This window comes from Salvia splendens, chromosome 10, assembly GCF_004379255.2.
Source record: "Salvia splendens isolate huo1 chromosome 10, SspV2, whole genome shotgun sequence".
Classification (NCBI taxonomy): domain Eukaryota; kingdom Viridiplantae; phylum Streptophyta; class Magnoliopsida; order Lamiales; family Lamiaceae; genus Salvia; species Salvia splendens.
In genome coordinates this window covers 394,530-412,439 of record NC_056041.1, presented here as the reverse complement: position 1 = coordinate 412,439, position 17,910 = coordinate 394,530, and the positions used below count along the sequence as shown (strand labels likewise).

Genomic DNA, 17,910 nt, shown 5'->3' with positions numbered 1-17,910 from the left:
TGATCAGTCACTGAACTTAGATATTTGAATAACAATACATGAATTTTTAGTAAAAACTTAATTTTGAGAAGGGGACATGTATAACTCAATTATAAAACAGATCACACAAATTGAAAACACAAACACTTATCACATGATAAGACTGCTTCTCATCCGAGAGTAGGTTCGATTCGAGAGCTTCAACCTTAATAAAGCAACATAGTATTTTCCAAAGATGGTCAATGAATTTCTTCAAATTCTTGTAAGAAGAGCCCCCTTCACCAACACTCTCCCTAGTTACTTCCTTAAGCCTCGATGCATTTTTCTTAAAACGATCATCACATAAAACCAAATCAATTTTCTCCTTAATTTCATGCCTAGACCTAATCCCACTCTCATCATCATCAATCCTCAATCCAATCTCCCATTTATCACACACACACACACACACACATATATATATATAGAGAGGGGGATGTATTCATTTTCTTTTTGTATCTTTTGTTCTATTGTTCTTTTTAATCTCAGCACCACGATTTTGTCATCCGACGGTTAGATTGATGCCACGTGTCATTTAATAATGAAGACTTTTAGTTGGCACCATTATAGTGTAATAATGCAGATCATCACAACCATCCAATTCAAGGATCCAAGGGCTGTGATTAAAAAGAAGCTTGGACTGAAACGCTGCGAAGGACCTTAACACACCCCTATATATATATATATATATATATATATATAGGGAGATGATCAAAATAAGTATGTGTTTAAATCCAGAAATGCAGACCAAATCTCAGCCCTAGGATTAGATGATCTAATGGTCAATAATTAACCAAAAACACGGAAGGTCATAATTAAGCAATTTTAGGTCATATTATAATATTTGGGTTTAATGTCATGCTAAGATCGTTTTAGTTCATGCTTTGTTAGCATGACCTAAAAATTACCTAATTATGACCTAAAAGTGACCTAATTATGATATTGTTCTGCGTTTCTGTATTTAAATCCAGTTTTGATCTATGCAAAACTGGATTTAAATACAGAAACGCAGAACAATATCATAATTAGGTCACTTTTAGGTCATAATTAGGTAATTTTTAGGTCATGCTAACAAAGCATGAACTAAAACGATCTTAGCATGACATTAAACCCAAATATTATAATATGACCTAAAATTGCTTAATTATGACCTTCCGTGTTTTTGGTTAATTATTGACCATTAGATCATCTAATCCTAGGGCTGAGATTTGGTCTGCATTTCTGGATTTAAACACATACTTATTTTGATCATCTCCCTATATATATATATATATATATATATATATATATATATATTTCTGGTTATGAAACTGGTCCGAGAAATAAGGCCAAAATAGAAAAGGCACACCCCTGATCAACCCCTCTAGAGTCGAATTTCACCCACAGTGCGACAAAAAAGCACGCGACCGAACGATGAGACAGAACCTCCTCCTGAGGCACCCACTCAACAATCTTCCCATTCTAACCCGCAAACGCATCCGAGAGCATGGCCCGCGACCCACAAAAAGCCCGGCCCAACATCTCGAGCCCGAACGCCAGCTCATCCAGCTGCTGCTGAGAGAAAACAGCCAAGCTGCCGAATGAGACATAAATGGCAATCCATCTGCTTTGCTATCCAACCAGCTTAGACAAGACAAGTCTTGAGGGTGGAAGTTGCATGATTTCGGGCCGACCGGAAGGATGTTGGGGGTGAGATCGCAAGCTGCGGTCTCGAGCTCGTAGCAGGTGTTGCTTATCTAACGATCCTTCGAGAACATTCGAAGAAGATCTTCTGAGTTTTTAGGTCGATTGCGAAACTCCATGAAATTTCATCTTTCTTCCACACCGGTATGTCTTTGGAGAGGCTTGTTATCACTCCATTTGTCACACTTCCTGCAATTTTTGGCTTGAGTTAACGTACATTTATCGGCGTGCCACATCTTCTAGATTTTACGAAAAAGACAGACCGGGTTGGGAAAATTGCACAAAATTCAAAAGTTTATGATATTAACAGCTATTACACCTTGAATTAAGTCCATTCATGTCTAACTAAAATTCAATCCCCAACCATTCATGGCATGTTTGGTGGTCTGGTTAGGATTAGTCATGACAAGTTTAGAAATAAGATAAATTGTTTAGTTTTGTGTAGATAAGTTAACATAGTTGGATGCTCAGTATGATAGATAAATAAATCAAATAATTTAATTTTCTGTTAAATCAAATAATTTAATTTTCTGTTTGGTATAGGTAATTAATGCGTCGCATAGATTGAGACGTCTTAAAAATGAAATTATGTCATTTTGAATGGAACGAATTGAAGTATTACTTTGTATTTAGATTTTGTGGACGTTATTACGACGGTAGGGTAGTGTTAAATAAAAAAATAAGGGAAATTTTGTTTGTTATCAACTAAATAAAAAATGGCACGGTTAAATGGCCAAGAAAAGATGTTTTGGTGTAATGTGTTGATGATAATTCTCATTACAGCCGTCCCTTTAAATAGGGATATAAAATATGTACAAGGAAGATTTCCAATATGGTAAGGAGATCACTATTCTATACATAATTCGATCAATCCCTTGAAGTAGGGATTTTTCTTTCATTTATTATTTCCAATTCTAACCAAATCTTTTCTTTATTCTAACACCCCCTTCAAATTGAGTAGTGGGATCCACGATACTCAATTTGCCAAGAACCTCTTCAAAGCTCCTTGAGCTAACTGTCTTGGTCAATATATCAGCTAATTGATCTTCAGAACGCACAAATGGGAATTCGACCACTCCGTCTACAATCTTTTCCTTGATGAAGTGTCTATCCACCTCAATCTTTTGAAAAATGGGATTAGATCGAGAATTGAAATTAAAGAAGAAAATCGACATAATTTTATGTGATGGTAGGTTTAAGGAAAATGCGATGAAATTGAAGGAAATGTGTGGGAAGAACGTGGGTGAAAGGGGGTCATCTTACAAGAGTCTGCAAAATTTATCAATCATCTTTTGAAAGTTTTTCCATTCATCTCATAAAATTTGTCATATTTCATTTATTACTAGTACTCCCTCCATCAACGAAAAATAGACCACATTGTGAATGACACGAGTTTTAATGTGTAATTGATAAAACAAGAGAGATGGAAAAAAAATAAGAGAGAAGTAATGTTAGTGGAATGAGAGATCTTATTATTAGTACTCCCTCCATCCCAACTAAGTTGAGACATAAATTTTGGGCACATGGATTAAGAAATTTGATTGAAAAATAGGAGAAATGAATAAAGTAGGAAAAATAAAGAGAGATTAATTAAAGTAGATAGTGAAATAAAGTAAGATTAATTAGATGTTTTATTTTTTTATTAAAAAAGGAAATGACTGAACTTAATATCAATTTCGTTCTCATTCAATTAGTAGTACAAGGTCACCCGAGGGGGTCAAAGTCCAGACGAGTATACAACAAACCGGCGATCTTTAATTTGTCGATATTTGACTCATTCGTACTCCTATAAATACTGATCATACGAAGTTATTAACAACCAATTCCATCACCATGTCTAATTCCAATCAACACTCCAAAATATTAATTATAGACTAAATTGATAACAGACTAAATGTTTGGAGTCTCAACTGTGGGACATTAGGTTTGAACACTATGTGAAGAATGATATGGATTTTACAACGTTGAAGAATCTAGTTGAAAATCGAAAAATATTGTTTAGCCAAATTAAGGAACTGGAAATACTTGAGAATGAGAGGGCTAAGGATTTGAAGATTGAGAGTTTGAAGGATCAGGAAATTCATATGCTCAAGTTAAAACTTTGTAATGGTATACGTTCAATGAATGATTGGTAATAATAATAGAAAAAGTGAACTGGTTTAAAATATGTGCCAATTTATTGATTTATATTGGAATATATGAGATATTAATGCAAATTGAGTTATACAATTGTATTTTTCAAATTCTAGGGTTTAGCAAAACAATATCATCTTCCTCCATCATTGATTGGCAAAACAATATGATCCATGCTGATGCTATCATATCCCACACCACTCGTTCCATCATGATCATTCGGAATCAGAGACTTCATCTCTTCTACATCGTCTACATTTGTGGCCCACGAGTGCTTCTCTCGCAGTATCAGTCCTTCGAGCTCCATTGCAACCTCCTTCATACTAGGCCTATCTTCTCCCTTCACATTCAAGCACTCTTTCGCTAACTTACAAACCGTTGATATTTGCTCCATATTTCCCAAACCCACAATTTTTTCATCAATAATTTTTACTAGCAAATCTTGCTTCAATACATAAAGGAAATAGTTGGATAAACTCTTCTCCTCTACCGGCCTATTAAAACTCAATGCTTTACGCCCCGTGACTAGCTCTAGCAGAACAACTCCAAAGCTGTAAACATCGCTCTTTTCTGTCAGCTGGTTCGTCAACATGTACTCAGGATCAAGGTATCCCAAAGTTCCTAGCACCACCGTGGTTAGCTGGTCGAGATCAATAGGAACAAGCTTTGATGCTCCAAAATCTGACACCTTTACCGTCAAAGTATGGTCTAAGAGGATGTTGTCCGACTTGACATCCCTATGTATGATCGGAGTAGAAGCCGAAGAGTGCAGATACGAGAGCACCCCTGCAGTTTCTGCAGCGATCTTTAGACGCGTGTTCCAATCAAGAGCATGCGCTTTAGCCTCATTGTGTAGGTGGGAAGAAAGGGTGCCGTTGCTAATGAACTCGTACACTAAAAGCGGGACATCTTTTTCTAGGCAGCAACCAAGAAGCCTGACAACGTTCCTGTGATTGATCTGAGAGAGAACAACAACCTCGTTAATGAATTGCTCGATTTGTGTTGGATCGACTCTTATAGACCTCTTAATGGCAACTGTTCTTGCATCCGCTAGAACGCCTTTGTACACGGTGCCAAAGCCGCCACGACCAATGATCATGCTGTTGTGGAAACTGTTGGTGGCCTTTTCTAGCTCGGATGAGGTGAAAATGGTGACCATATCCGGTGAGGCTTCTCTGGTAGCAAGCTTCTCTTGCAACAAATGGCCGCCGTTTTGGAGAAAGAATTTCCGTTTCATTTTATTATGTGATCTTCTCTTGAGGTCCAAGTAGAGGAGGATGATGCCAAGTAGTAGACAAATGACCCCAATGATAACTCCTGATTATTAATTTGAAGAAGCCAAAATTAGGAATATGATCGGAAATATAAAACACGATTAACATCAAACTTATAATATTAAGAATATTTACCAATCAAGACGTAAGTAATCTTCATATCTTTTGGCGGCTTCTCTTTGCAACCATCTTCACCCCTTCCATCACCTTCGTAATTCTCGGGACAAGTACATGTATAATTGCCGATTGTATTGGTACAAGATGCTTTCTTGTTGCAATCATGTAAAGTTTGATTTGAGCATTCATCAATATCTGCAAACAAAACGTACCTATTTTTTTTATATTGGTAGTATAATAAAATGTGAGTGAGAATAAGTGAGTAGAAAAGTAAGTGCTACAGTATTATTGGACGGACCGAAAAGGAAACTAGTGACAAGTAATATAAACAAAACACTCCTAAAAATTAGTAATTTAATAATTAATGGAGTACTATTAGAAAAGGGTAACTGTACCTATACATCCTTGAAAAAGATAAGGGTTTCCTAGAAATCCGTCCTTGCAACGACAGCGGTAGCCATAACCGCTAGTGGGGTTGTAGCAGGTGGAGTTTACACTGACGCAAGCATAGGTGGCAGTGTTGCTGATGGTCTTGTGGCATGTCTCGTTCCGGACGACCCAATCAGCCACCACAGGAAGGCTTTTAACGCGTGACAAGTTAGTGAGATTATCCTTTGAAAACTTGAAGGCAGAGTCGTCAACAACAAACGCATAAGTGCAGTTGCTGAAGTTCCAAGTATTAGTATAATTGGGCAACCTCTGGATTGTAACTATATAGTCGGACACATTTTGGGGGATTTCAACCTGGAAACACCCCACGCCGTTACACGTCCCTTCAGTTACATCAACCTCCGAACTGCATTGGGTAACGCCAGCCGTCGCGACGACCTGGTTGGCAATAGTAGCCCCCGAAACAACTGCGATGGCAGAACAACCAACCATAGTGAACTTATTCGCAGTATGATTCACCGTCAAGTAGCTGCCAAGCCGCATCTCCTCACTAAAATTGGAAGATCGTATGCCATTGCTATTGAAACATTCATATGCTATGGAGTTGAGGAGCGTGATCTGCCCGTCCAGGGATATATCTGTGATTTCGAAATTCGTTTCCCCCGTGAATAGTTTCGGGGGATCGGAAGATGTGTGGTTGCAAGTGAGCCGGAATTCTGGTGAGATGTAGCATTGTGGCGTGGTGCCGAAAGGGAAGGGGATGCTTATGCCACCGCAACTATCGTTGCAGTTGGGCTTAGCTATAGGGAAATCATTATGAGAGGAGGAAAGGACTAGTTTTTGTGAAGACCACAATGTGAATGTGAAGATTATCATACCAAAAATTGATGAATGCATGTTGTAGAGTTTCTCAAACATCACAATTTAATGCTAATAACATTTGTTTGTGACCAACGCAAATATATAGTAGTATAAAACTATATGTTGTGTTCTAAGTCAAGTAAATTCATTTAAACAGAATTTTACTTATAATTAAATAAATAGATGTAGTGTGGTGTCCTCCGTTTATACGTAAATATCATTTTCATTTACTAATCTACAGTTACGTACTTCTTATCGATTTCCTATTTTATTTCTAGCTTCCGAGAAAATTCCAATATTTTGTCGGTCCACTGTATAATAGTCTAATTATATAATATGTTCTAGAGCAGGAGCAGCTGGTCGAATAAACTATGTTCAAATCTTTGAAGATTCAATTATGGGTATCCGTATCTCTTCATATTCATTAGGGGTAAAATTATTTATTATACCATCGTGTCTCTTAATTAGTTATAGCCCAAATATAATTGCTACTAGTATTTTATTGCATGCCTTTAATTTTGCAGTATACCACTACTTTTGCTGTCTTAGCCATAAATTTGATCATATAATTTTTTTGTCTATTTAGTGTGAATACTCTGTTGAATTTGTTAATATTTGTAGTGATAATTAAGTGTGAATGAAATAATTTGAAGTGTCTTTGGTAGTTATTCCGACACATGGCAAATTTGATGCAAAATTAGCATAGAAAATTTGCACCAATTAGAAGAACCACCAAGGTCAGCCAATAACAATCAATTTTACATAGACACGCCTGCAGTTTCGAATTTCGAAAGTCATCTTTGATTGATACTCCTACTACATAATTTATTCGTTTCATTTTCAAAATGATGGGTTTTTTTTACCTATAATATTATTTTTGACACGTTATGGTGTTCAATTGAAATATAATCATCGTACGAATAATCTTGTTTATAGTTTGATTATTCAAGTCATAAAGTATATTTTTGAGTTGAAAATAATAACGTTTAATTAAATAGAATTAACTGTCTATAAATACATGAGTTGTGCGTAAATTTTGGCGTGTAACGGATTCAGCTACATGTTTGGAAAGTTGTAATTAGTTAAAATTTCGTGGCGAATAACCATATTTTTGGAAATTGATTGCAATTCGAATGGTGGCATTGGAAATTTCTCTACAATGGTTTTTAATTATACACAATACATAAATTCAAATTCTGCCGAATAAAAGAATTTTCAATAAACTACTGATTGACCATAAGGTTATCTGTTAATATGATATTTATAAGAGCATCTCCAATGACGTCCGACCGGCGACCGGGACGTCCGCCATTGTGGCGTCGAAGGTCGGATACGGACGTCCCGTGAGGACGTCGGGTGTCCTCGGACGTGCGGGCGGACGTCCGCCATTGTGGAATGGGTCGGACGTCCGTTAATTTTTTTTTAAAACTCTAGTGGGAAGGGCGATGGGAAGGTCGGATTGTGCAGGGGATGTCCTAGTGATTTGGCAGTGAGATGGGAAGTCCTAGTGACGTGGCAGGGGGTGTTTTTGGGATGTCCTAGTGGATGTCCGAGTGGGACATCCGCCCACTGGAGATGCTCTAAGGCGTAGAATAGTTATGTTCACATTAAAAATTTGGGCTTTAATAGATGTATCAAGTCAGTTAAATACATTGCCCTAATTCAACCATCTCCCACTTTCACGAATCTCAGATTTTCCAAACGTTTTCTCAATCGTCGGGAGGGGCGTGATGGATGGATAAGACAGCTGGTAATTCCACGAGTTTAGATCTGAGTTGTTTTACCTATCCGTCCATGCCGACTATTGGGAGCGGAGCTTAGTTTTCCATTTTACATGAGCGGAATCATATCTAATCGTTGTAAACTTTGATTTCTTAAAATTAGATGCTGACCTTTAAATCCTTTTTGATTTGGTTGATTTATATTTACTGCTTTGTTTTCCGCGATGAATGTCTGGTTACAGTCTGAAATTTTTACTGATGACAAACGTGAACCCATTAGGGAGGGTGACATCCTCACTTGACACTCCAATGTTTTAAAAACAGGACACTAAGTGAACAGACAAAGCTACTGATTCACGGTTCAACCACTAATCCAACCGTTTTACTGTAGCATATATTATTAAATATATATTATATACAAATTTATAACAATGTTGAATTTTGATCAAAATCTATAATTATAACATTCAATTTCAGAGAATAATAAAATATTATTAAACTTAGTTGATGATAAGTATAATAAAATTTTAATATTTACTTAAAATATTAAAACTTATATACATATTCTATGTCAATATTAAGATTTAGTGAATAAAATACTAGTGTTAAAGTTTAGTAAATAACTTATACACAGATTATTAAAATTAATTAGTTGGTTTAAACAAACTAATAAACCAACTAGAATTAATTAGTTTACTGAAATAAATAATTAAATATCAAATAAGCGAAATTTTACTTCAAAGATTAAAAGTTTAATTTGTGGGGATAATTTGGTCCATTCATTTTTTTTATTAAGGTAAATAATTAGAAAAAGAGCAAAAAAATAGTTGAAACCCCTTATTCTGAAAAATTCGCGTGCCTCGATCACATATTTTGAAAGGCTAGCGAATTAAATCATAAATTCTGAAAGGTCAGCGAATTTAGACTCATATTCCGAAATTTCTCATTTTTATACTCCTATAATAAAATTATAACACAGTAATATGAGCAACAAGAAAAGAAAGAAACAACAAAAGAGCTATGGAGATAGCGAAGAGTGTAGGCATGGCTTAAGCAGATGGAGAGGCGGAAGGTCACCGAGTTGTTCTTGTCGGTTGACCTGAACAAGGACAAGCCCATAAGTTGCGAAGAATTGAAATTGGTCGTGGGCAAAACTTGTTCCTTGGAGGAGTTGGATTCCAACGACAGAGATGAGTTCTTTACCTTGTACAACTTAGAAAGGCATATGTCCCAAGTTGCATCAATTGCGACTCCCTGCTCTTACATCTATATTTCTCGTCTCAACCTACTGCCCTCTGCTACAATTTACCTTAGGCCATTTGTTCAATGATTCCAAACTGATTTAAGAAATTGCAGTATACAGATTCACAAATACAAGAGACAGTGACAAGCAGTAAATGAAAATAATCTCACCAAATTGGCTAACATTTTAAGCATTTTGTTAGGAAATTTCGGTAACAATTTTTATTTATCTATAGTCAAGTTTGAATGTACGAGTTTCCTATCAATTGGTTAACTTTGCCACGAAATTTTGATTCCAAAATAAAATTTTAAATTGACATATTTTTGAAAGAATTTTCTCAAAGTAATAAAAGAGTCAAATATTTGTTATTGGGAAATCTGAGACAAGGTCAATAAAGAAAACAGACAAGATACTAATATCGTCGAGTTTTAGCATGTTTGTCCAAACTCCAAAATTTAATATGGTTGTGTTGAGTCAATCACAACCAGTACCACCCCGGCTCATATTGAATCAAATCCAAATCATCAGGAATCTCCACCATCAACGACTCAGAATTCAAGGTTCCCATTGTAATATAGTCGACTACTCTCCTTCGCAGTTTCTTGGGAAATTGAGGAGGCCAGTTACCAGTGTGCCCATGAGGACTCCTTCTAACTGAAAAGAACAACACAACATAGCAAAGATGAGAGTGATATAACTCAAAGCTAAAAATAGATAATGTATATGAGCCGAGTGAACTGTTTCATTGAATGATGAAGAAGATTACAAGCTGAGGTTTTATGCTACTCCATGGTACAATCTAGATCCATATTCTGTTACAATTAACACACAAACAAAGCATAATCAACACTAATCCTAACCAACACCTTTCTACTTTAATCCTCTCATCAACCCCTCTTTGAACGTACAAGAGTGGTCCCTCAACTCTATGGCTACAGCTGGTATCGACTTTCATCCCATGTCATCTCGTGCACTCCTTTTTCCATCAACACATGGAGCCATGTCAGCATTAGCTCGTGCACTTTCTCTTCCAGCAACGCATGCAGCCATGTCAGCATGGTCTGCATGCTCTTCATTCATTTTACCATGCTCTTCACTCATTTCTTGAATCTTCATTCCTCTAACACTGACCACCTTGAGACATTTGATGTTGGGAAATGGAGGACTTTGAATCTTTCCTATTCATAAATTCTTTTAATCTTTTTTTGGTACGTAGTTATTTGTTTTCTTAATTTAATTAAGTAGATCGAAAGTTTATTTGATTTGATTTATTTTCTTTCTATATATTAGAGTTTTGTTTTTATTTTAGGGCAAATCATAATTATCAAGTTATGATTTAAATGGTCACTTATCAGGGCAGAACAGGGTGTACGGTGTATTAGTTAATTTATCACTTATCTTAAACTGCAATGTTTCACCATACTATATCACCTTAATCATGCTCCCATAGTTAGTTAAAGTTTTGAATAGATATTCATTATATAATGTCTTTGATTAGTAGCTACAATTCACAATCACCACATTCAAGTTTTTTATCCCTTTCAAACTCCACCTAAGTTCAATTTCACCCTAACGTTTTATTCAATTCAAGTGCAATGCACCTAGGCTTAGTCGCTTAGGTGTCAATTCAGTTTCGTATTCAATTTTTAATCAATTTCACATGCATGCACAACACCAATTTAACAAAAATCAAATCCAATTTCATATCCTTCTATAAAAAATTGACCATAATTTCTCCTGATAAGACAAATACAATTATTGGATCACTATATATGTTCAATACGTAAAAGAAAATAAAAAAAAACATTACCAAGCCAAAAAAACAAATTGGACATTCCATATACAAATTCAGAATATATCATCTTTCATCTTCCAAGATGATCAATAAATTTCTCCAAATTCTTATAAGACCACCCTCCCTCACCAATGCTCTTGCAACAAATTTCCTTGAGCTTCACTGCATTTTCCTTAAATTTATTATAAAAAAACACCATGCTAATTTTCTTCTTGATTTCATGCCTTGATCTAATCCCCTCTTCATCAAATTCCATTTTCAATCCATTCTTCCACACATCACCAATGTACCTTTCATTATGATATTGGTCCGAGAAATAAGACCAACATAGAAAAGGGACCCCTTTACACGTTCCTTCCATAGTCGAATTCCATCCACAATGCGACAAAAAACAAGCAATAGATGGATGCGAAAGAAGCCTATCTTGTGGCGCCCACCCTACAATCTTCCCGACCTCACTGACTCTCTCCAAGAACCCATCAGGGTACACAGCTGGTGACCCGTTGGCAAGGTCAAGAGCCAACTCATCCAGCTGTTGTTGAGAGAAAAATGCGGAACTTCCAAATGAAACATACACAACTGATCCAACCGGTTTGATGTCCAACCAGCTTAAGCAGGACGAGTCTTCTGAATAAAAATTGGTAGGTGTTGAATTGTTGGAGTTGAGTAAATTTAGCGGGCCGATTGGGAATTAATGCATTAGGAAGCAACATGGCCAAGCAGGCGGCGAGAAGAAGCCCACCGGCTCAGCTCCCGTCTTTTGAGCAACGTCGAAAACCCATGAAAACGAGAGGCCGGCAAGGACACAAGTCACCTTGTCGTTGGGGTCGGAGCTGTTGATCCTCTCGATCAAATCTTTTTAGGTTTGCGGCATTGTCTTTGGCAGAGTTTCGAAAGGGTTGTTTGGATAGGCCGTCGGGGACTGTTGCCATAACCACGTTGTTGTCGTGGATGGATTGGGCGTTAACGAAGGTGATCTTAATGCCGTGTTTGGCTATTTGGCGGCAGAGAGACATGAACGGCCAACACGTGAGGTCGGTTGCCGGTCACCATCGGAGCTCGCTGAATGAAACAATTGAGCTTTTCTCAATGTTAACCACAACAAAAGTGAAGCCACAAAGTAGTTTTTTGTTTTGATTTTGGATACACGCTTTGAAAACAGTGAACAAGAGGATACAAAAGATAGATTTATTGATAATCAAATGAAATTTAAAATAATACTATATCCAGACTATACTCATATTGTTACATTGTGTCGTCTCTACCACAATAATTTTATAGCTCTATCTCTTCACACACTACGTGGCGAATTTGGCCACCACGTATCACATGTGCCTTTGTTTCCACTAAAAAACTAAAGTATCCAATGTAAGAAGGGTAATGCCAAAAACGTACTGAAATCATATCATTAGAAAAATGTAAAATGACATATTTTTATTTTCGATTAATTAGATTTGACTTGTTAAAGGCGTCCTATGAATCGATAAAGGCCACACATGATTCATTTTACCGAAAATATCAATTATAAAAATCTAATACACAATCAAAGGTTCATGATCTTACACAACCAATGTTTAGCTAATGAAAAATTCTAAAATCAATATTAGTTTAGGATATATATTAGCGACCACTGGCCGTTTTTGAAACATTATTTTCTTACAAGTACTAGTAGTAGCCTTGGACTCCCATATCTTTTTAAGAAATGAGAATTTAGAGGGAAAAAGGAATTCATAGTTTCAAAAGCCGTCGATCTCGCAAATTATTAGTGTTCAATTTCAAATCTTTTCACATGTCTTATCACGTGGCTAATTTAGTAAAACACTTGTATCAACTTTTGAGAATAGAAATGTCAACAAAAATAAAGAAGGTAAGATAAGAATTTGCCAACAAAATTAGTTGCCAACAACAACAAGAGTACGTAGTTGCATTTTCACATCCTGACGATTAATAAAAGTTCATTTTTCTCTCCGATACTTTTGTTTCTTACTATGTTTTATTAGTGGTACCGTAACATATTTTGTGTAAGATAGATGATCCGAATTGTATTTACGATAGTAAAATATACTCCTACTTGAGGGAATCCATAAAAACTATGAGGTCTATAGATTGGTGATCTTTCACAAACATTTTACTATTTGTGTCATTGTACATGTGTGAGATGTAAGTCACAACATGAATTCTTGCCCCAACAAATAATTAGGTTATTCTTACACTTGAAGATATCCTAATACCCCCACAACCGCATTTTACCTCATATGAAACTATCTTAAAACTCAAGCATCAAAATGGAACCATATATGTTTATCCATATCTAGCAATTGTGAAGATGGGTTACCAACTGACCATGCACTGCACTGAACGCAAAGTAATTGTTACCGTGCACTGCACTGAACACATAAACTCATTACATGCATAATCAAATTAAGTGCGCTTCTAATGACATTTTAGGTGTTGCAAAATGCTTGACCAAAATATATTAGCATCGACGGAGTTAGGAAGACAAGTAATTTTAGAAAATAATAGAGGGTATTTTAGTAATTTTACTAATAATTGATATTTAACAATTGTTAGATATCGATCTCTTTATATCGTGTTTTACCCTCTTCACGAATTAGAATTGGTTCAAATTCACAAGTTCCTTCCTGCCTCTTAGGAAAGATAATTCAATGCTTTTATTTCATTTACCGATGTCTTTTCCCGTGTCATTCTGTCTCACCTTATTTATCAGTCTATATCTATATCTCACAAACTATTACTATCATTCTTTCTCATTGCCCACCACCCTCTCACACTATGCCCCCTATCGCCAACGCCGGAGGCTGATGTGGAGAGATACCATGAACGCAGTAAAAGCGTTGGTACCATGATTTTTCTTCTTTGCCTCATCGTCAAAATCCTGGCCCCACCGCAACCACTGTTCAAGTATTCTCATTTCATACATAGTAGTAACTCCTTAAAACTTGTATCCTACTATATATAGCATTGCAAACATACACCATCACCACATCTCTCCTTACATCAATATCCATGGCACTCAAAACCCTAACCTCCACACCCGTTCTCTTCCTCCTCCTCCTCGGCTTCTCAGCCGCATCCACGCCTCGCCCCCGGCCGCGACCCTGCAAGCGAATGGTCCTCTACTTCCACGACATACTCTACAACGGCCACAACTCCCACAACGCCACATCCGCGATCGTGGGATCGCCGGCCTGGGGCGACAGGGTCACCCTGGCCGGCCAGAACCACTTCGGGAACGTCGTCGTTTTCGACGATCCCATCACGGTAGACAACAACCTCCACTCGCCGGCGGTGGGGCGGGCGCAGGGATTCTATCTGTACGACAAGAAGGAGATTTTCACTGCGTGGGTAGGGTTTTCTTTCGTCTTCAATTCGACGCAGCATAAGGGCTCCATCAACTTTGCTGGGGCAGATCCGTTGATGAACAAGACGAGGGAGATTTCGGTAATTGGCGGAACGGGAGATTTCTTCATGACCAGAGGAGTGGCGACGCTTATGACTGATGCGTTTGAAGGAGAGGTTTATTTTAGGCTTCGTGTTGATATTAATTTGTACGAGTGTTGGTAGAATGTTTTACTATATTTGATGAATTTAACAGTTGTGGGTTTTTTTTATTACTATATGTTTGTTTGATTTTTTCACATCAAATTGTAACAACTCTTATTTTGGCCAAGAATAAGGACAAGGCATAATCTTGATGGATCTCTTAATTATTCATGGTTTTTACTTCCCATTAATTGTTATTCCCTCCGTCCCCAAAGAATATGCACTTTGGGTTCGTTACGAGTTTTAAAGCAAAATTAGTAAAATAAGAGAGAGGTAGAGATAAAAAGTAAATAAATTATTGTTAGTGGAGAATGAGTCTCACCTCGTTGGGACGAACTAAAAAGTAAAGAATGCATATTCTTGTGGGACGGAGGGAGTACATTTTATGTATTTGTAATAGTGACGTAATATACTATCTGTAATTGTTTAACATAAAATAAATAGGGCCACATAATTTACAATTCAAAGTATCATAAATAAACATACAGAAAAAAGGGGGAAAATAAAAGAGGTGAATTACGTATTATTCCATGAGAATGGGGGTAATAACTAAGAATAAGGCTAAGTTTGGATAGCAATTTTCTATCAAAATTATGATTTTTAATTTATAATAAAATTTAAATTTTGAATTTAACTTTATTGTTACTGTTTGTATAGAAAATGGGATTGAGATAAAAATAAAAAAAATTGGACGTTATCCACTATATGACTCATTTTTAGTTTTTATTATGTGAAATTTGCAATTATTTAGTGATACTAAAACAGTTTCTGTTGTTCAGTTATCATCAATTTGCCGAATTCGTAGTTCATATAATTTATTTTCTCAAATTCCAACTTTACCTTGCTCACTTTTCTACTATTATATTAATAAAAACAATAATAAGATAGAGCCACCGGCCACGGTCTTCGTTAAACCATGCTCTTCTTATATATATGGTGTCTAATATTCATCGTTACATTTTTTCATGACTCTTTAACATTTTGAAAAAAAAAATTAATCTTTTGGTTGATTTGCGGGGATGCCCCATCCATATAACTTAAAAAATGCTCCAAAATTGAGTTCGATCGAGTTATTGCTAAATATCATAAAAACCTTTATTCGTAGAAAAGTAAAATTGTTATTATTTGATGGAATCATCGAACCTATTATGGTAAGTTGGCAACTTATTGGTGGTGCAAAAATATCTATGTACATGACTACTGGGCTGATTCTCTAGTTGTACACCACTCTTTTCCAAGAGGGTGTGTTCTACTTTTTTCTCGTTTATTAAAGTTGGTGTTTGCTTAAAGATTTAAGAGTTGTGCAAATTGCAATCATATTCTTCTCTATCTAATCTAGGGATTAACAACAATGCCATTTCGAATATTTTGTAGTTGTGTGTTGGCATATTTTAACAGGTTCATTCACATCTGATTGAAGGTCGGAGTTGGTCAAAACTTAATTTTTGTCATTAGAATATTTTGAGCTTCAAGGAATATACCTATTTTTCCAAATGGGTTTTGATAAGCCTTCTACTTTTCGGGTTCGTGCCTTTATCAAGTCTACATGTTATAAATTTTTTGGTTTCAGATTAGATTTGAGCTGTGCCGGGTTAATTTAAGGTAAAAAATATTAGTGTATAATTTTATTCCTTAAATTTAAACCATGATCAAATTTTTATCATGTATAATAAATCTGAATAATATAATATCATATTTTAATTGTATAAATAAGGTTCATGTCGTTATCATATTGGGTCAACCTAAATTGTTATATGTCATTAACGGGTTTATATCGTGCGAGAGTCATATTCAGATTTGAAGGTAATAAGTCAAATTTTATACTATAAGTTTGAGAATTAAGGTGAGCCTTATTAATAACACAATAAGAAGTAGTTTGATTTAACCAACCTTATACAACTTTAAATCTCATTTTTATCGCTATAATTATCACGTACAAATTGAACTTTCCATTAAAGAATTACTATAAGCTACAAATCAATAACAAAAGTTAGTACTTGTCTTTGGTCGATTCTATTTGACACGTAGCCTCGGCCGCGGCGTCGGAACTTTGAAAATCTTCACGGATTTGTTTGATTGTCGCCACCGCATCATCACTTTATAAACTTTGTCCTTATGCTATAAAATGAATGAAATAACTAAATATCTGTTTATATAATTAAAATAAAAAAACCAATAAGATTAAAACGATAATTAGGTGTGAATTAAATTTATTTTGCCTATAAATTACAAAATAATACTCAGCCATGAACTAATCATATTTTTTTCTAGAATTTAAAAGTTATTGGTAAGGGTTTTCATTACGCCAATTTTCTTACACTCTACGCAAAAACTGTTTTAATATTATCTGTTTTTTATTCTCTTAAATTAATTTTTGCCATCAAGTTTCTTTGGTGTTTCTATTTCCATGCAATTATTATAGCCATTCTTAGCACTAGCGGAGCCACGATGGGGCCATTTCAATTATCCTATATATATATATATTATATATGTACAAAAGATATGAAGTTGAAGCAGTAGTGCAGTTGGCCTATATTCCAGGCAATCACACACTTGGGCTCGGTTCGAATCCCATTCCTAGCATTATGTTTATTATGATTTTGAGTAGTTTTCTATGCCTCTTTTAGACTTTAATTTCTCAAGCAATTTTATATAATCCAACAATTTTATTTTATGCTGTAAACAATTTTTCATGTTAATTTTCTCTAGTATAAACTTATAGCTATTAATTTTGTATAAATAATTTTATTTATAATTATAAAAGAAATCTAGAATAGAAGAGAGTAATTCTTTAATTTCATAAATATATAAATACTACTCATATTATTGGTAAAATCAATTTTGATAGTACTATGATCTTTATTATAAAAATATTATTCTTTAACTTTTTTCGATGTCGACGTTGTTAACTTATCTCTAAATTTTCTATTACCCATCCTCTAATTATTTATCTCATTTTCTATCTCTAGCGCGCAACGCGCTACTTATGTTAGAGTTGTTTCCGCGTCGTTGACAAAAAAACACTCAACAAATTTTAATATAGTAATTTGGGCCCCCTAGAATTAAAATCCTGACTCCGCCACTGATTCTTAGCAATCTATCTCTCTATTA

At 35.5% G+C, this 17,910-nt stretch overlaps 3 protein-coding genes and 1 pseudogene across 3 annotated transcripts; 1 reads left to right on the top strand and 3 right to left on the bottom strand.

The window, feature by feature from the left end:
• Window positions 1–85: 85 nt before the first annotated feature.
• On the bottom strand, window positions 86–2,876 carry LOC121751730 (annotated as a pseudogene).
• A 1,076-nt stretch (window positions 2,877–3,952) lies between these two features.
• Window positions 3,953–6,513, bottom strand: LOC121753095 (putative wall-associated receptor kinase-like 16). Its single transcript, XM_042148264.1, has 3 exons — window positions 5,621–6,513; window positions 5,244–5,420; window positions 3,953–5,151 (listed from the first exon to the last, which is right to left on the bottom strand). The coding sequence occupies exons 1-3, from the start codon at window positions 6,510–6,512 to the stop codon at window positions 3,968–3,970; spliced, it is 2,253 nt and encodes a 750-aa protein (XP_042004198.1). The 5' UTR covers window position 6,513; the 3' UTR covers window positions 3,953–3,967.
• A 4,605-nt stretch (window positions 6,514–11,118) lies between these two features.
• LOC121751728 (UDP-glycosyltransferase 83A1-like) lies at window positions 11,119–11,923 on the bottom strand (the record flags this gene model as incomplete). Its single annotated transcript, XM_042146523.1, has 1 exon — window positions 11,119–11,923. A coding segment is annotated over one exon (618 nt), but the record flags the coding sequence as incomplete, so codon positions are not given.
• Window positions 11,924–13,876: 1,953 nt separating this feature from the next.
• LOC121753101 (dirigent protein-like) lies at window positions 13,877–14,963 on the top strand. The gene has a single exon (XM_042148273.1). The coding sequence runs from the start codon at window positions 14,263–14,265 to the stop codon at window positions 14,818–14,820; it is 558 nt and encodes a 185-aa protein (XP_042004207.1). The 5' UTR covers window positions 13,877–14,262; the 3' UTR covers window positions 14,821–14,963.
• The last annotated feature ends 2,947 nt before the right edge of the window (window positions 14,964–17,910 follow it).

What these genes read in the sequence shown, in the direction of transcription:
- LOC121753101 (XM_042148273.1), top strand. Translation starts at nt 14,263, where the DNA reads ATGGCACTCAAAACCCTAACCTCCACACCCGTTCTCTTCCTCCTCCTC.
- LOC121753095 (XM_042148264.1), bottom strand. Translation starts at nt 6,512, where the DNA reads ATGCATTCATCAATTTTTGGTATGATAATCTTCACATTCACATTGTGG. An exon ending in TCTTTTTCAAGGATGTATAG is followed by an intron (nt 5,421 to 5,620) that starts GTACAGTTACCC and finishes TTTTGTTTGCAG; the next exon opens with ATATTGATGAATGCTCAAAT. An exon ending in GATTACTTACGTCTTGATTG is followed by an intron (nt 5,152 to 5,243) that starts GTAAATATTCTT and finishes ATTAATAATCAG; the next exon opens with GAGTTATCATTGGGGTCATT.